Source organism: Oncorhynchus keta, chromosome 19, assembly GCF_023373465.1.
Source record: "Oncorhynchus keta strain PuntledgeMale-10-30-2019 chromosome 19, Oket_V2, whole genome shotgun sequence".
NCBI lineage: Eukaryota > Metazoa > Chordata > Actinopteri > Salmoniformes > Salmonidae > Oncorhynchus > Oncorhynchus keta.
Window position 1 is genome coordinate 66,231,542 of NC_068439.1, and position 17,230 is coordinate 66,248,771.

General features: G+C 42.5%; 1 protein-coding gene across 14 annotated transcripts in view; it reads left to right on the forward strand.

Moving 5' to 3' along the window:
- LOC118398716 (receptor-type tyrosine-protein phosphatase kappa-like) overlaps positions 1 to 17,230 on the forward strand; it is a 169,779-nt gene that overhangs the window by 112,011 nt on the left and 40,538 nt on the right. For all 14 annotated transcript variants that reach the window (XM_052471045.1, XM_052471046.1, XM_052471051.1 and 11 more), the window contains 2 exons: positions 11,936 to 12,238; positions 15,557 to 15,666. In XM_052471045.1, coding sequence (XP_052327005.1) covers positions 11,936 to 12,238; positions 15,557 to 15,666 — 413 coding nt within the window. The remainder of the gene's footprint in view (positions 1 to 11,935; positions 12,239 to 15,556; positions 15,667 to 17,230) is intronic.

The following is a 17,230-nucleotide window of genomic DNA, read 5'->3' on the forward strand; positions in this document are numbered from 1 at the left end:
TTGTAGACGCATGTTTAGCAGCGATTACAGCTGTGAGTCTTTCAGGGTAAAGGCGTCCGCATGCTTCCCAGCCTAACCAGTTTATTTTCTGGAGGCAAGATGAAGTCAACGCCCCTTCATCGGTGATTGGTCAACTGTAGGGATTCGTCATTAAAGTACTTTTTTGTTATTCAATGAGATGACTTGTTTTCATGCAAATGGTTTCATTAAAAAATACTGCACCAAACATCTTAGCAGTGCAATTTTAAAAGTAACTAAGATCTCCTCTGTAAAAATGTATGATAGATTTATTGAGTTATCTTAGATTAATTCTGACCAATTTCAGGAGGTAAATACTGGCTACGGCATCTCAAAATGGACAAACAGTACTAATGTCGCTTTTTTCTCATTTTTTTAAGTGAAGGTCTTTTAAGGGAGTATATGAGGACACTCATTCAGTTCGGCATGCCAAGTTCGGTTAAGCGCCAGCTGAACTGAAGCATGCTGACGCCTTAAGTCTCTAAGAGCTTTCTGCACCTCGATTGTGCAATATTTCCCCATTTATTATTTTCAAAATTCTTCAAGCGCTGTCAAATTGTTTGTTGATGATTGCTGGACAACTATTTTCAGGTCTTGCCATAGATTTTCAAAAAGATTTAAGTAAATACTTTAACATTCACTGTCTTGGTAAGCAAATCCAGTGTAGATTTGGCCTTGTGTTTTAGGTCATTGTCCTGCTGAAAGGTGTATTCATCTCCCAGTGTCTGGTGGAAAGCAGACTGAACGAGGTTTTCCACTAGGATTCTGCCTGTGCTTGGCTCCATTCCATTTATTTATTTTTATCCTGGAAAACTCCCCAGTCCTTAACGATTACAAGAATACCCATAACATGATGCAGCCACCACTATGCTTGAAGATATGGAAAATGATGCTCAGTAATGTGTTATTGAATTTGCCCCTAACATAACACTTTCTCACATTTATACAGTATTTTTATAGGGCCTTGTTGCAAACAGAATGCATTTTTTTTTTAAATATTGTTTTATTCTGTACAGGCTCCCTTCTTTTCACTCTGTCAATTAGGTTAGTATTGTGGGGTAACTACAATGTTTTTGATCCATCTTCAGTGTTGTCCTATCACAGCCATTAAACTCTGTAACTGTTTTAATGTCACCATTGGCTTCATGGTGAAATCCCTGAGGGGTTTCTTTCATTTCTGGTAACTGAGTTAGGAAGGATACCTGTATCTTTGTTGTAACTGGGTGTATTGATACAACCATCTGCCAATAGGTGCCCTTCTTGGAAAACCTCGCTGGACTGAGGGACCTTACCGATAATTGAATGTGTGGGGTAGAGAGATGAGGTAGTCATTCAAAAATCATGTTAAACACTGTTATTGCACACATGCAACTTATTGTGTGACTTGTTAAGCAAATGCTTACTCCTGAACTTATTTAGGCTTGCCATAGCAAAGGGGTTGAATACTTTCTGACTCAAGACATTTCAGCTTTTCATTTTTTATAAATGTTCAAAAATGTTGAAAAACATACAGTACAGGTCAAATGTTTGGACACACCTACTCATTCAAGGATTTTCTTTATTTTTACTATTTTCTACATTGTAGAATTATAGTGAAGACATAAAAACTATGGAATAACGTCGTAACCAAAAAAGTGTTCAACAATAAAAATAGATGTAATATTTTAGATTTTTCAAAGTAACCACCCTTTGCCTTGATGACAGCTTGGCATTCTCTCAACCAGCTTCACATGGAATGCTTTTCCAACAGTCTTGAAGGAGTTCTCACATATGCTGAGCACTTGTTTGCTGTTTTTCCTTCACTCTGCTGTCCAACTCATCCCAAACCATCTCAATTGGTTTGTGATCGGGTGATTGTGGAGGCCAGGCCATCACTCTCCTTCTTGGTCAAATAGCCATTACACAGCATGGAGGCGTGTTGGGTCATTGTCCTGTTGAAAAAACAAGTAATTGTCCCACTAAGTGCACAACAGATGGGATGGTGTATTGCTGCAGAATGCTGTGGTAGCCATGCTGGTTAAGTGTGCCATGAATTCTAAATAAATCACAGACATTGTCACCAGCAAAGCAGCAAACCATCACAATTCCTCCATGCTTCACAGTGGGAACCACACATGCGAAGATCATCCGTTCACCTACTCTGCGTCTCACAAAGACGCATTTTTGAGACGCAAAATCTCAAATTTGGACTCATCAGACCAAAGGACAGATTTCCACCAGTCTAAAGTCCATTTCTCGTGTTACTTGGCCCAAACAAGTTTCCTCTTCTTATAGGTGTCCTTTAGTAGTGGTTTCCTTGCAGCAATTTGACCATGAAGGCCTGATTCACACAGTCTCCTCTGAGAAGTTGATGTTGAGATGTGTCTGTTACTTGAATTCTATGAAGCATTTATTTGGCCTGCAATTTCTGATGCTGGTTACTCTAATGAACTTATCCTCTGCAGCAGAGGTAACTCTACGTCTTCCTGTCCTGCGGCGGTCCTCATGAGAGCCAGTTTCATCATGGCGCTTGATAGTTTTTGCAAATGTTCTGGATTGACTGACCTTCATATCTTAAAGTAATGATGGATTGTTGTTTCTCTTTGCTTATTTGAGCTGTTGTTGACATAATATTACTAAATAGGGCCATATTCTGTATACCACCCCTACCATGTCACAACACAACTGATTGGCTCAAATGCATTAAGAAGGAAAGAAATTCCACAAATGAACTTTTAACAAGGCACACCTGTTAATTGAAATGCTTTTCAGGTGACTACCTCATGAAGTTGGTTGAGAGAATGCCAAGAGTGTTCAAAGCTGTCATCAAGGCAAAGGGTGGCTACTTTGAAGAATATATTATGATTTGTTTAACATTTTTTTGGTTACTACATGTTATTTCATAGTTTTGATCTCTTCACTATTATTCTACAATGTAGAAAATAGTGAACAATTAAGAAAATTCATTGAAAGGAGGATTCCTATTCAGTTGTACTGTTGTTGGCTTCTAGGTACATCTTTGTGACCTTCCAAACTCGGGTAGCAAGACCTACAGCGATTTGAAGTGTGTAAGCTCCGGACCCTGTTGTGCCATTTCCCCTCCCTCAGTGATCTTATCCCTGTGTGCTGTCACCATCACGATCAAATCAGCCTATTATGCCTGATCATCCGCAACCCTCTCTCTACCAGGGTGGTCAAAGTGCAAAACCTTCTGCTAAGTTTAGCAGCTCCATTTGATTTACACAAGCTACAATTTGTCTGCCTAATCCCCAATTACATTCTTTTTGGGCTGTTTCGTTTACTTTTTTCCCTTGTAATGATAAGAGTGACAGACAAGACGTGTTGCAGAGCCGCAACTCCGTACAAGCCACAGCCGCCTCTCTGGCTCACATTATTTCCATTCCAGAAGATAAAGGAGCCGTTCTGCTCCAAAAGGTTTAGCTGTCGATTTCATATATGAAAGCCGGTGGAGTCTGGGAGAGATAGTGGTGGAGCAGTGTGGAAGAACGGCCTTACTGTGAGTGACGTTAGGAAGTTGGGAAGCAGAGAAGGAGCAATCTTTGCGCAAACAGGAGACTTCTGGTGCAGTTAAATATCTAATCTGCCTGTTCTGCCCACAAACAGGAGAAATGGGTGCCTTGTGTTCTTGTGCAACGATGACAGCACCTGTTGTGTGGTCCACATTTATTTGGTGTTCGTTCCTAGAATGACAACAATATTTGCATTTTTGAACAACTCTCAGATAAATTTGAAGAGATTTCCCTCCCTCCCTGCAACTGGTGTCTGCTGTACGCAATTAGATATTTGATTGACTTTACTTATGACCTTTGTTGAAGGTTTCTACACCGACAACATGCATAACTGCACATAACAACAAGATAAACGGTTTTTTGATTCTCTAATTTCTTCTCTACGGCCTTGAGCATTAACAGTCCGGCTATGCCAAGTTACGTTGCACTTTGCAACCAATATATCGTCAACATCAATCATGGTCCATGGAGCCTGGTTGGCAGAGTCACTGATTGCCATCCAGCAGGAAGGACAGTGTCTGTCCTGTCATAGTCCGGGTCCCCTGTGTGTAATGTGTTTGAACCATCAGACATGCCATGTCGCATCTTCATGGTCATTTAGCCTAACAGGTGAGATATTCTTAAACTCTCTTATAATGCGATCATGGCCCTGCTAATCTGATTGGCAAAACAAATAATGGAATGAAGCGGCAAAATGACTTGTGAAAATCTGAAATCAATACAGGATATTCAGTGAGGTTTCTTTGCCATTAAGGAGTCTGCTGACTGCTTATTTGATTATGATTGATTGCTGTCCTCTTTATGCACTTAATCAGGTGTTTCAGACAAGCTTTCGTATCATATAAACACTCTGTAGAGCAATATTTACCTCTCTGTATGCAAATGTTGCCTTTTCTCTCCGCTGAACCCAGTGGAAATGAAGAATGCATTGTTGCTTGCCACAAAGAGCAGGCTGTGTAAACAATTGGTTCTGTTTTCAACATCAATGGTTGATTTGTCACAGCAATTAAAGATCCAGGGACAACGCCAAAGTCTCCTCATTGCTGGGCCTGATCCCAAATGGCCACGTTCCAGACTCCCCCACCCCTCACTCCCCTCTCTCCTCTTTCACCCCCCTCACTCTATCCACTCAGTGAGCTTTAGATAAAGAAAGATAAGGGAAGGCTAGTGCAAGGAGGGTCAGAGGGGAAATGTGTGTTTGAATTGCGGGGTCAAAGAAGGGCCCTGGTCTGTTTAGTAAGTGGATCCACCTGTCTCTCAACCTGGCCTGTTAGGAGAGGCTGCAGCTTGAATCCATGCTGAAAAACGAGAGTAAGGAGAGTGGGCACACCTTCCTAATCACTCTGGAACCTTGCCTCTCCCAGGACCATATATCTCCTTTTAATGTAAGCCTTGAAAAATGCACTGGGATTTAAGCATCTGATCCTGTTGGAATCGATTAAATTTATTAGAGGGGGGTTGCCTAATCTGTGAAGTTAATGCAGGACTTCACGGCTATTGATCAGCTCTGAAGGGTATACCCATTGTTAATTATGGGCCTGGGTGGTAGAACAAACAGCACAGAGGAGAGAATGGGGGTGGGGGGAGACCGAGACGGTGGGACAGGTAATTGTCTGCCGTGCAAATGTTATTGCTTCTTTGTGTGTACGCATGTGCTAAAAGTTGATGGGGCATGGGAAGTCAGAAGCAATTCATTTCTACCCACAACTTATTTTTGCCTGGTTGACATTTCAAATAATGGAGGATGTCAGGAATATATCCATTTCTATTCTTCCCTGGTACTTTCATGTATTTTTTTCCACTCTTTTATCTTCTCACCCCAAACGGAATAGCTGGTCTCAGGTCATCATGTAGGTTGGGGGCATACTAACAGGTTGACTAGCAGATGATACACTGTCATGTTTTGATAATGACCACTTTGGCTTTGCCTCTCTCTCCGATAGAGGGCTCATTTCAGGCTCATCCCAAATAATTAGGTCATTACGGAGTTCACGGCGTGCGTATATCCTGGTGTCCACTTGGCAGATGAAACATTTCCCTGATCATAACATGTCATGATGACTGAATGCTCTGATTCTTCTGTTAGAATGACCTTATCTCTTTTTCTTTCCTTCTTTCCTTCTCTTCTCTTTCTCCATTTCTCAATGTTGGTTTCTCGTCTCACTTTTGAAATGATTTTGCCCTTGATCAGACTTACAAACAGTATTATTATGAGGGGGGAAATGCCCTGACTTATTCGTTCCATTCATTTCCGATGTGCCTTCTTAGGACCTGTCGAGATGTAATACTTATTTTTTTGCCAGGTGAAAATGTTCCCGAAATGGCAAGCTGTCACTGGATCGCCCGGAATGTTGTGTGTGTTTCCCCGTGAGTGACAGACAGCCAGATAATGACTTGTTACAGGTGAAACAGACCTGTGGGAGAGGAGTGTCTCTGACCTTGTGTTCTTTTCTCTCGTCTTTTTTCCCCTCCATTGCTTTTGTTTCCACTCTTATCTTTGAATAAGTGTGAATTGGCTCTACACAGAAAAAGTATTGTGTTGAACTATCGTGACACCAGATCGGGAAGCCAACTTAATTCATTAAATGCTTGTACTGTCAAGCAGGGGTGCAACTTTGGTTTTAGAAGTGGGGGCGACATAATAATAAAATTCAAATTAAATTATCCAGTCTGATAAACACTCAAGACAGCCAACCCGACCGCTCGGAGGCGTCCGCATTGTTCTAAAGCACACTATTGCCTCATTTTGTATCGCGTTCCAATGATAAAACTGGAGGGGACCAAAATTAAATTTCAGAATGTGGGGGACATGTCCCCCCCATCCCCAGTGAAAGTTGCACCCCTGCTGTCAAGAGAAGAAAGGAGGTCAGCGAGTTGCTCCTGGGCTATTACAACCAACCTGTGGCCACCCCAGGACCAATTCCCCTCCTCTACCCCCGAGCACTGGTCATTCTCAGAAACACTGGCCACTAAATAACAAATGTTTTTTCATCACGCAGGGTAGGGTCACTGTTGCTTTTTATTTGTATTTTTTACATACAGTGGGGCAAAAAGGTATTTAGTCAGCCACCAATTGTGCAAGTTCTCCCACTTAAAGAGATGAGAGAGGCCTGTTATTTTCATCATAGGAACACCTCAACTATGACAGACAAAATGAGAAAACAAATCCAGAAAATCACATTGTAGGATTTTTTATTAATTTATTAGCAAATTAGAAATTAGAAAATAAGTATTTGGTCACCTACAAACAAGCAAGATTTTTGGCTCTCACAGACCTGTAACCTCTTCTTTAAGAGGCCTCCACTCGTTACCTGTATTAATGGCACCTGTTTGAACTTGTTATCAGTATAAAAGACACATGTCCACAACCTCAAACAGTCACACTCCAAACTCCACTATGGACAAGACCAAAGAGCTGTCAACGGACACCAGAAACAAAATTGTAGACCTGCACCAGGCTGGGAAGACTGAATCTGCAATAGGTAAGCAGCTTGGTTTGAAGAAATCAACTGTGGGAGCAATTATTAGGAAATGGAAGACACACAAGACCACTGATAATCTCCCTCGATCTGGGGCTCCACGCAAGATCTCACCCAAATCCCAGAACCACACGGGGGGACCTAGTGAATGACCTGCAGAGAGCTGGGACCAAAGTAACAAAGCCTACCATCAGTAACACACTACGCCGCCAGGGACTCAAATCCTGCAGTGCCAGACGTGTCCCCCTGCTTAAGCCAGTACATGTCGAGGCCCGTCTGAAGTTTGCTAGAGAGCATTTGGATGATCCAGAAGAAGATTGGAAGAATGTAATATGGTCAGATCAAACCAAAATATAACTTTTTGGTAAAAACTCAACTCGTCGTGTTTGGAGGACAAAGAATGCTGAGTTGCATCCAAAGAACACCATACCTACTGTGAAGCATGGGGGTGGAAACATCATGCTTTGGGGCTATTTTTCTGGAAAGGGACCAGGACGACTGATCCGTGTAAAGGTAAGAATGAATGGGGCCATGTATCGTGAGATTTTGGGTGAAAACCTCCTTCCATCAGCAAGGGCATTGAAGATGAAACGTGGCTGGGTCTTTCAGCATGACAATGATCCCAAACACACCGCCCGGGCAACGAAGGAGTGGCTTCGTAAGAAGCATTTCAAGGTCCTGGAGTGGCCTAGCCAGTCTCCAGATCTCAACTCCATAGAAAATCTTTGGAGGGAGTTGAAATTCTGTGTTGCCCAGCAACAGCCCCAAAACATCACTGCTCCAGAGGAGATCTGCATGGAGGAATGGGCCAAAATACCAGCAACAGTGTGTGAAAACCTTGTGAAGACTTACAGAAAACATTTGACCTCTGTCATTACCAACAAAGGGTATATAACAAATTATTGAGATAAACTTTTGTTATTGACCAAATACTTATTTTCCACCATAATTTGCAAATAAATTCATTAAAAATCCTACAATGTGATTTTCTGGATTTTTTCTAATTTTGTCTGTCATAGTTGAAGTGTACCTATGTTGAAAATTATAGGCCTATCTCATCTTTTTAAGTGGGAGAACTTGCACAATTGGTGGCTGACTAAATACTTTTTTGCCCCACTGTATCTACCAATAGGTGCCCTTCTTTGCGAGGCATTGAAAGAAAAAAAACAGGTCTTTGTGGTTGAATCTGTGCTTGAAATTCAGTACTCGATTGAGTGACCGTACACATAATTGTGTGTGGGGTACAGAGATGGATGGGGTAGTTATTAAAAAAGCATTTTAACTACTATTATTGAACACGGAATGAGTCCATGCAACTTATTATGCAATTTATTAAGGACATTTTTAATCCTGAACTTATTTAGCCATAACAAAGGGGTTGAATAATGATTGACTCAAGACATTTTAGCTTGAAATGTTTTATTAATTTCAACTTTGAAATTATGGGGTATTGTGTGTAGGTCAGTGACACAAAATCTAAATTGTATCGATTTTAAGACAAAAAAATTCTAACACAACTAAAGTTTTTAGAAATGTTTGAAAATGTATATAAAAAAAACAAGACTTCTTAAGGATGTCGCAGAATACAGTTCCCATGCAGGAACATCACTCAGCGGAATTTCAGAGCGCCACCTATAGTTTTTGATAAAACTTAAACTTTCATTAAAATACACATTCAAGGTAGAGAATTAAAGCTACACTCGTTGTGAATCTATCCACCAAGTCAGATTTGTAAAATGCTTTTCGGCGAAAGCATGAGAAGCTATTATCTGATAGCATGTACCCACAAAATACTGCAACGTCACCTAACATGACAGATTTTGCGTTAGTCGGCGCTACCCAAAACGCAGAAATAAAATATAAAACATTCATTACCTTTGACGAGCTTCTTTCTTGGCACTCCTAGATGTCCCATAAACATTTATTTGGGTCTTTTTTTTCGATTAAATCGGTCCATATATAGCCTAGATATCGATCTATGAAGACTGTGTAATCAAGGAAAAAACTGAGTTTGATAACGCAACGTCATTTTTTTAAATTAAAAAAGTCGACGATAAACTTTCACAAAACACTTCGAAATACTTTTGTAATGCAACTTTAGGTATTAGTAAACATTAATAATCTATCAAAATGATCACGGGGCGATGTTTATTCTTTAGCTCCACGTCTTGAAATCATGTCCGGATATTTCTCAACCAAAACATCCTGCCGGAGACCGGAAGAAATCGGCTTCCTTGTGTCCGTTTGACCAAGAAACAAATCCGAGACAAATGACAAGACTGTTGACATCGTGTGGAAGCTGTAGGTATTGTAAGCTCGGACCCATTTAATGTGGGTCACTTTTAACAATTGTTTGAAGTTGCGCATGGATATATTTTCCCATTTTCCTGCACTTTTCGATGAAACGCACGTTCTGTTATAGTCACAGCCGTGATTTAACCAGTTTTAGAAACGTCTGAGTGTTTTCTATCCACACATACTAATCATATGCATATACTATATTCCTGGCATGAATAGCAGGGCGCTGAAATGTTGCAGCTTCCTTAAGAGGTTTTAAATAAATATTTGTACCCTTTGGTATGAGACTTGAAATTGAGCTCAGGTGCATCCTGTTACCATTGATCATCCTTGATGTTTTTCAATTTCATTAGAGTCCACCTGTTGTAAATTCAATTGATTGGACATGATTTGGAAAGGCACACACTTCTCTATATAAGGTCCCACAGTTGACAGTGCATCTCAGAGCAAAAACCAAGCCATGAGGTCCAAGGAATTATCCGTAGAGCGCCGAGACATGATTGAGTCGAGGCACAGATCTGGGGGAGGGTACCAAAAAAATTATGCAGCATTCAAGGTCCCCAAGTACAGAGTGGTCTCCATCATTCTTAAATGGAAGAAGTTTGGAACCACCAAGATTCTTCTTAGAGCTGGCCGCCTGGCCAAACTGAGTAATCAGGGGAGAAGGGCCTTAGTCAGGGAGGTGAACAAGAACCTGATGGTCACTCTGACAGAGCTCCAGAGTTACTCTGTGGAGATGGGCGAACCTTCCAGAAGGACAACCAATCAGGCCTTTATGGTGGAGTGGCCAGACGGAAGCCACTCATCTCTTGGCATGTCCAGCCCACTCATTATCTCAGCCAATCATGGCTAGCGGGAAGGTTGTAGACTTTTTCTGTGAAGCATTTTGATTTTTCAAAAAAGTTTACGTTCAAATGGCTTGCCTGTGAAGTAGTGATGCTCGACATATGCCTGGTTTTCGGAAACAAGTAAAAGAAAATCAAAAGTTAGAGGGCCTGAATACTATCTGAATGCACTGTGTGGTTGTCATTTTTTTTTAACAGGGAATCCAATTGAGACCATGACCACCTTTCAAGGGAGCCCTGCACACATTCCAATGCAATAAAAACAGAACATATTTACAAGCAATTTAAGAGAAGTGATGGTCTAGTATTTCTCCAATGGTACATCAAGTTCTGGAGAGCTTGTTTCTTAATAACCCCCAAAGCTAACAGTCATTATAAGATCATGTTAACAAGTCCCCAGTCTTTATTCAGAGCTTTTCATTCTAATTAGACTAGAAAGAAAGGGCTCTCCTGGGCCCCGCTCATCAAAGTGCAGGTGATTACACCCAGCAGAGACAATCTGTAATTTAGTGAACAAGAGTTCACCTTTCTCCTTTTCTCTTTTTGTCAGTTTGGCCTAACTCACTTTTTGTTTTTCAATCTTCCCATCTTTTAATGCAGTGGTCGTAGAGATGAGACTGAACAGAATAAGTGCAGGTCTGTTTCCACAGAGGACATTTGAGAGGGAGGCTTTTGTGTGAGGATGGCCTGCCACCCCCCCACCCCACTCCCCCAGGCTGGCCATGGCAGAATCATTACCCCATTACTCAAGTAATGCGTGTTGCAGAGTATGCAGGATACCAGGGCTCACTTGTATGGAAGGCTTAGTGGAAATTGTACCCCCACAAGCTCTACATGTCAGGTCATGCACTTTTAATGACAGCTAGGCCAGTGTCTAGAACACATCAGTCTGAATGCCCCTTATCCATCAGAGCTGGCCCTTGACTCGTGTGTGTGTACGGACAGAAAATGTGTTGTATTTTTTTAAATATCAAGTCCAAATATCAACATGATAATAATCTTCATTGTGATATTTGATGATTATCAAAATAAACATGTACAGAGAAAGGCTAACTCAATGCATTGTAGTGAGGACATTGGCACAGTAGACACAAATACAGTGGTCTAAGTCATGTTCCTGTTAAAGTCCTCTCCTTGCTGCAGTGTTGGCTGCATCTCCACAATGCAAATAGCCACGGTGAGACAAAGGCGCTACTTGCATCATTTTCTTAATCGCGCAGGTAAATTGGACTATTAGAGTAATTAGTATCCAGCATGGCACGGTTGCTTGATAGATTGCGGGTCGGATTATATTGACTTTCTCCCAGGGAGATATATTGACTAATTCAGAAGCTCTTAAAATGCTGTGAGAGTGTCCTCCTGGTCACCAGCATCAGCTCAACACACAGTTCACGTTTTCTCATTTAGTTTGCTTTCACTCCTTTTCTATTACTGTACATTGACATTCATTCCTCATACCGGCCTCATTATTTATCTGTGGATATGTTCTGAACCAGGGATGAGGAAAAGAAAAGAGGAGCTTTGTGTTGATTGGCCGCTGTGCTACTGAAGGACAATTTTTGGGCGCCATCATCAACTCCTCGCATTGAGAGCGCATCGACATAGACCTGATGTGTTGATACTGCCCAACCGGGCACATTTGTGACACATGTTAGTGGTAGTATATGCTGTCCCCCAATCAAATGATAATGTACAGAAACTGGTCTCTCCAGTGATTCTATGTTGGCCATAGTTATCGCTAGATTGCGAGCACATTTTTAACCATGTGTTTCTTTCTCTCCTTCAGAACCGATGCGGACCCCGAAGAGACTGAAGATTGCAGAGACCCAGGCCAGATTCATCGCTGTGGACTGGGAGTCTCTGGGCTACAATATCACCCGCTGCCACACCTTCAACGTCACCATCTGCTACCGTTACTACAACGCCAACAACCAGACCAAGGCCGACTGCCTGGACATGGACCCCAAGGCCCCACGCCACGTGGTGGGCAACCTGCCCCCCAACACCAATGTCAGCCTCAAGATGATCCTCACCAACCCCGAAGGACGCAAGGAGAGTGATGAGACCATCATCCAGACAGATGAAGATGGTATGTGTACTGGGGTATTGTGTGTAGATGGATGAGAAAAATCTATTTAATTCATTTTGAATTCAGGCTGTAACGCAACCAAATGTGGAATAAGTCATGGTGTGAATACTTTTCTTTTTTAAACGTATTTATAATACTCCTTTATTTAGAAAAGATGGATGTGTCTCGCTCTGTTTGTAACCAGTTGACTGACACATACTTATCGCTTCCCCCTGTGATTCCTACAGCTGGGCTGAGTTAGCCATTTCAAAGCAGAGCACGTTTTCTCCCTGCTGCTCTCTGAATAGATGCTAGCTGGAGAGGCTAACCAAGGGCTGAAATAACAGCACTGGTCGCAGCTTGGAATTTGTAACTCACATTAAACGCTTCAGCATTATAATAATACAGCCAGGTGACCAGCTGTATCCTGTGACTCCGGCAGACATGTTGTCCCTTCATGAGGACCTGTTTAAATCTCACCTCACATTCTCACAAACCCAGGAGATAATGCTAGTGAAATGACTGAGCCCTCTGTAGGGGTTCCACCAGAATTTATTCGATTTCTTTCATGCCAGATTCTGTATGTAGCTAGAGCTTATGTTTGGGTGATATTCAGCTCATGCTGTACATGTTGATGTACATGTTACTGCCCCTTTCTACCGTTTGTTTTGTTAAGATTGGTTTGTATGACTTTTCATTGTATTCTCTCATTGTGTTCTCTCAGAAAAATCACTCTTTATTCCCATGTCAAACCAACCCCATTTTCAGCAGCATCAGACAGGAAAAAGGAATGCTAGATTTTTCGTTGTGGAAAAAGACGTCTCAGTGACATCCATCCAATAGATTTAAAAAATAGATGTTTGTCTGACTGCAGGGCGAGTAGAGGAGAAGAGAGGTTCACGTAAACAGTTCTTCTAAGACTGATCCGCAGACCGCAGACAAGCATCCCCGCCACCCCGAGCCTTGCTCGTCTCTTCAGACAGACAGGCCTGACAAGCACTCAGTCATGTGACCTGGTAACGCTTCTGCTCTCTGTCTGTATGCTGTGAAGGAGAGGGCTTTGGACGTCCCCAACCCAGCTTGACTAGAACACAGCCCAGGCAGGCAGGCAGCCCCATGGCAGAACAGTCTCGTGGCAGCTGTAGAGACCCATGGGACTGCCAGGTTTCATCAGCAGTGAGGAGGCTGTCAGTCAGTAAAAAAACATACAACGGATAGGTGCAGGGAAATGTGTTGTTTTGCAGGGTTAAAATTGATTCAATTGTTTTTTTTCACTCATCAATCTACACACAGTACCCCATAGTGACAAAGCAAAAACAGTTTTTTAGAAATGTTAGCAAATGTATAAATAAATAAAACAAATGAAATATGACATTTACATAAGTATTCAGACCCTTTATTCAGTACTTTGTTGAAGCACCTTTGGCAGCGATTACAGTCTTGGGTATGGCGATACAAGCTTGGCACACCTGTGTTTGGGAAGTTTCTCTAATTCTTCTCTGCAGATCCTCTCAAGCTCGGTCATGGTGGATGGGGAGCTTCTCTGCACAGCTATTTTCAGGTCTCTTCAAAGATGTTCGATTGGGTTCAAGTCCGGGCTCTGGCTGCGCCACTCAAGGTCATTCAGAGACTTGTCCCGAAGCCAGTTGTGCGTTGTTTTGGCTGTGTGCTTAGTGTCGTTGTCCTGTTGGAAGGTGAACCTTCACCCCAGTCTGAGGTCGTGAGCGCTGTAGAGCAGGTTTTCATCATGGATCTCTTTCTTTACTCCGTTCATCTTTCCCTCAATCCTGACTAGTCTCCCAGTCCCTGCTGCTGAAAAACATCCCCACAGTATGATGCTGCCACCACCATGCTTCACCGTAGGGATGGTACCAGGTTTCCTTCAAATGTGACGCTTGGCATTCAGGCCAAAGAGTTCAATCTTGGTTTCATCAGACCAGAGAATTTTGTTTCTCATGGTCAGAGTCCTTTAGGTGCCTTTTGGAAAACTGCAAGCAGGCTGTCATGTGCCTCTTACTGAGGAGTGGCTTCCGTCTGGCCACTCTACCATAAAGGCTTGATTGGTGGAGTGGTGCAGAGATGGCTGTCCTTCTGGTAGGTTCTCCCATCTCCACAGAGGAACTCTGGAGCTCTATCAGAACGACCATCGGGTTCTTCTCCCCCGATTGCTCAGTTTGGCCGCGCGGCCAGCTCTTGGAAGAGTCTTGGTGGTTCCAAACTTATTCCATTTAAGAATGATGGCGTCCACTGTGTTCTTGGAGACCTTCAATGCTGCAGACATGTTTTGGTACCCTTCCCCAGACATGTGCCTCGACCCAATCCTGTCTCAGAGCTCTACGGACAATTCCTTGGACCTCATGGCTTGGTTTTTGCTCTGACATGCACTGTCAACTGTGGGACCGTTTGTGCCTTTTCAAATAATTTCCAATCAATTTAATTTACCACAGCTGGACTCCAATGAAGTTGTAGAAACATCTCAAGGAGGATCAGTGGAAACAGGATGCACCTGAGCTCAATTTCGAGTCTGTCATAGCAAAGGCTCTGAATACTTATATAAATAAGGTGTGTGTGTGTGTGTGTGTGTGTGTGTGTGTGTGTGTGTGTGTGTGTGTGTGTGTGTGTGTGTGTGTGTGTGTGTGTGTGTGTGTGTGTGTGTGTGTGTGTGTGTGTGTGTGTGTGTACAAATGTATGTACATTTGCCAAATGTTCTAAAAACCTGTTTTCGCTTTCTTAGTAAGGATTATTGTGAGTAGAATGATGAGGGAAATAAACATTTCAATACATTTTAGAATAAAGCTGTAACATAACTAAATATGGAAAAGGTCAAGGGGTCTGAATACTTTCCTAATACACTGTAGACAGTGTATATGAAATTCTAGACTCAATTACCTAGATTTTTCACTGATCACAATTCTTGTCAGAGAGGTCTGGCATGCTGTGGTTTCTCAGGCTGATGGCTTTGCTTTATTGGTGAAAGGGACAGAGCCTCCAAATTATAGGAGACTAATTTGATCATAAAACATGCAGATGACAGAGAGAAAGGATGCTCTTGAAAGGATATTGCACCTTGATTATCTAATCTCATGTAAATTCATTGTCCAAATTCAATAAAAACCACTGGGGATTCGAGTGCCTCCCATCCAACGCACGCGCAGCGCTCTACATTATTATGCCATTTTCAACATGCTGCTTTGCTGTAAGTAAAAACAGTCAGTGGTCTCGTTACAGGCGTACAGGCTCAGGAGTGTCTCTCTCTTTGAGAATAGTATTCATTACAGTACTGTGGCCTTCCTTTGATTGCATTAGGACCTACTCCTCCTGTCTTCTGTCCTAATGCAGTGCCTGGCCCCGTTCCAAGCCAGTCCATGAAAGCCACACCGTTTGAGGATCGGATCTTCCTTTACTGGAAGGAACCACTGGAGCCCAATGGGATCATAACTCAGTATGAGGTAATGAAGGACTATGGCCAGGGGGATCGGTGGGATGAGGGAATAGGTGGGGGAAGGGAGAGGTGGGGGAGGGATGGGAGGAGGAAGTGGGGGGAGGGGAGGGGAAAGGTGGGAAGAGGGAGATTAGAAGGGGAGGGTTGGCAGGGGTGGGGGGAGGGAAGCGAGAGGTGGGGGAAGGGAGGGGGAGGAGAGGGGTGGGGGGGTTGGATGGTAGACAAGCCTGTCTAGGATCCACATGGGGTTTGTATATCTAAACCATATTTCACAGGTTTTTAAATTTTTACTATCCCTCTGGAAACCAGCACAGATGAGTGAAAAACGTCCTGTTCCTTTTTCATATAGGACTATGGTGGAAATACTGTAACTCTAAAAGGGGAGTGTGGGTTTTAAAGGGAACTCATTGTATGCTACTGTTGTAAAATACTATTTTCAGTACTTATTAGTTAAAGTATGAAGATGTACTGATCATTGAATGGATTATATTTTTAAAGTTAATAACCCACAATGATTCATAGCTTGTGTGCAGTGGGGTGAATCTGAAGAAACATTTTTTAATTCTCAAGTGTTATCCAGCTTTAGGAATATGAGAACACTGACCCACATAATCCAAGGGAATGTGGATTATAGTGCCCACAAAGCTCATTACTAAACTAAGGACCCTGGGACTAAACACCTCTATCTGCAACTGGATCCTGGACTTTCTGATGGGCTGCCCCGGGGTGGTAAGGGCAGGCAACAACAACACTTGCCACGCTGATTTTAGTCCCCTTCTGTACCCCCTGTTCACCCACAATTGCATGGCCAAGCACGACTCCAACACCATCATTAAGTTTTCTGATGACACAACAGTAGGACTGATCACCGACAATGATGAGACAGCCTATAGGGAGATCAGAAACCTGTCAGTGTGGGGCCAGGACAACAACTTGTCCCTCAACGTGTGCAAGACAAAAGAGATGATCGTGGACTACGTTCACCCACATTCACATCGACAGGCTGTAATTAGAGCGGGTGGAGAGTTTCTTCACCAACAAACTATCATGGTCCAAACACACCAAGACAATTGTAAAGAGGGCACGACAAAACATTTTCCCCCTCAGGAGACTGAAAAGATTTGGCATGGGTCCCCAGATCTTCAAAAAGTTATACAGCTGCACCATCGAGACCATCCTGACCGGATGCATAACTGCCCGGTATGGAAACTGCTCATTCTCCGACTGTAAGGAGCTACATAGGGTATTGCGTACGGACCAGTACATCCCTGGGGCCAAGCTTCCTACCATCCAGGACCTACAGTACCAGTCAAAAGTGTGGACACCTACTCATTCCAGGGTTTTCTTTGTTTTTACTATTTTATACATTGTAGAATAATAGTGAAGACATCAACACTATGAAATAACACATATGGAATTATGTAGTAACCAAAAAAGTGTTAAACACATCTAAATATATTTTATATTTGAGATTCTTCAAAGTAGCCACCATTTGCTTTGATGATAGCGTTGCACACTCTTGGCAACCTTGAATGTGTCCAAACTTTTGACGGCTACTGTATATACTAGGC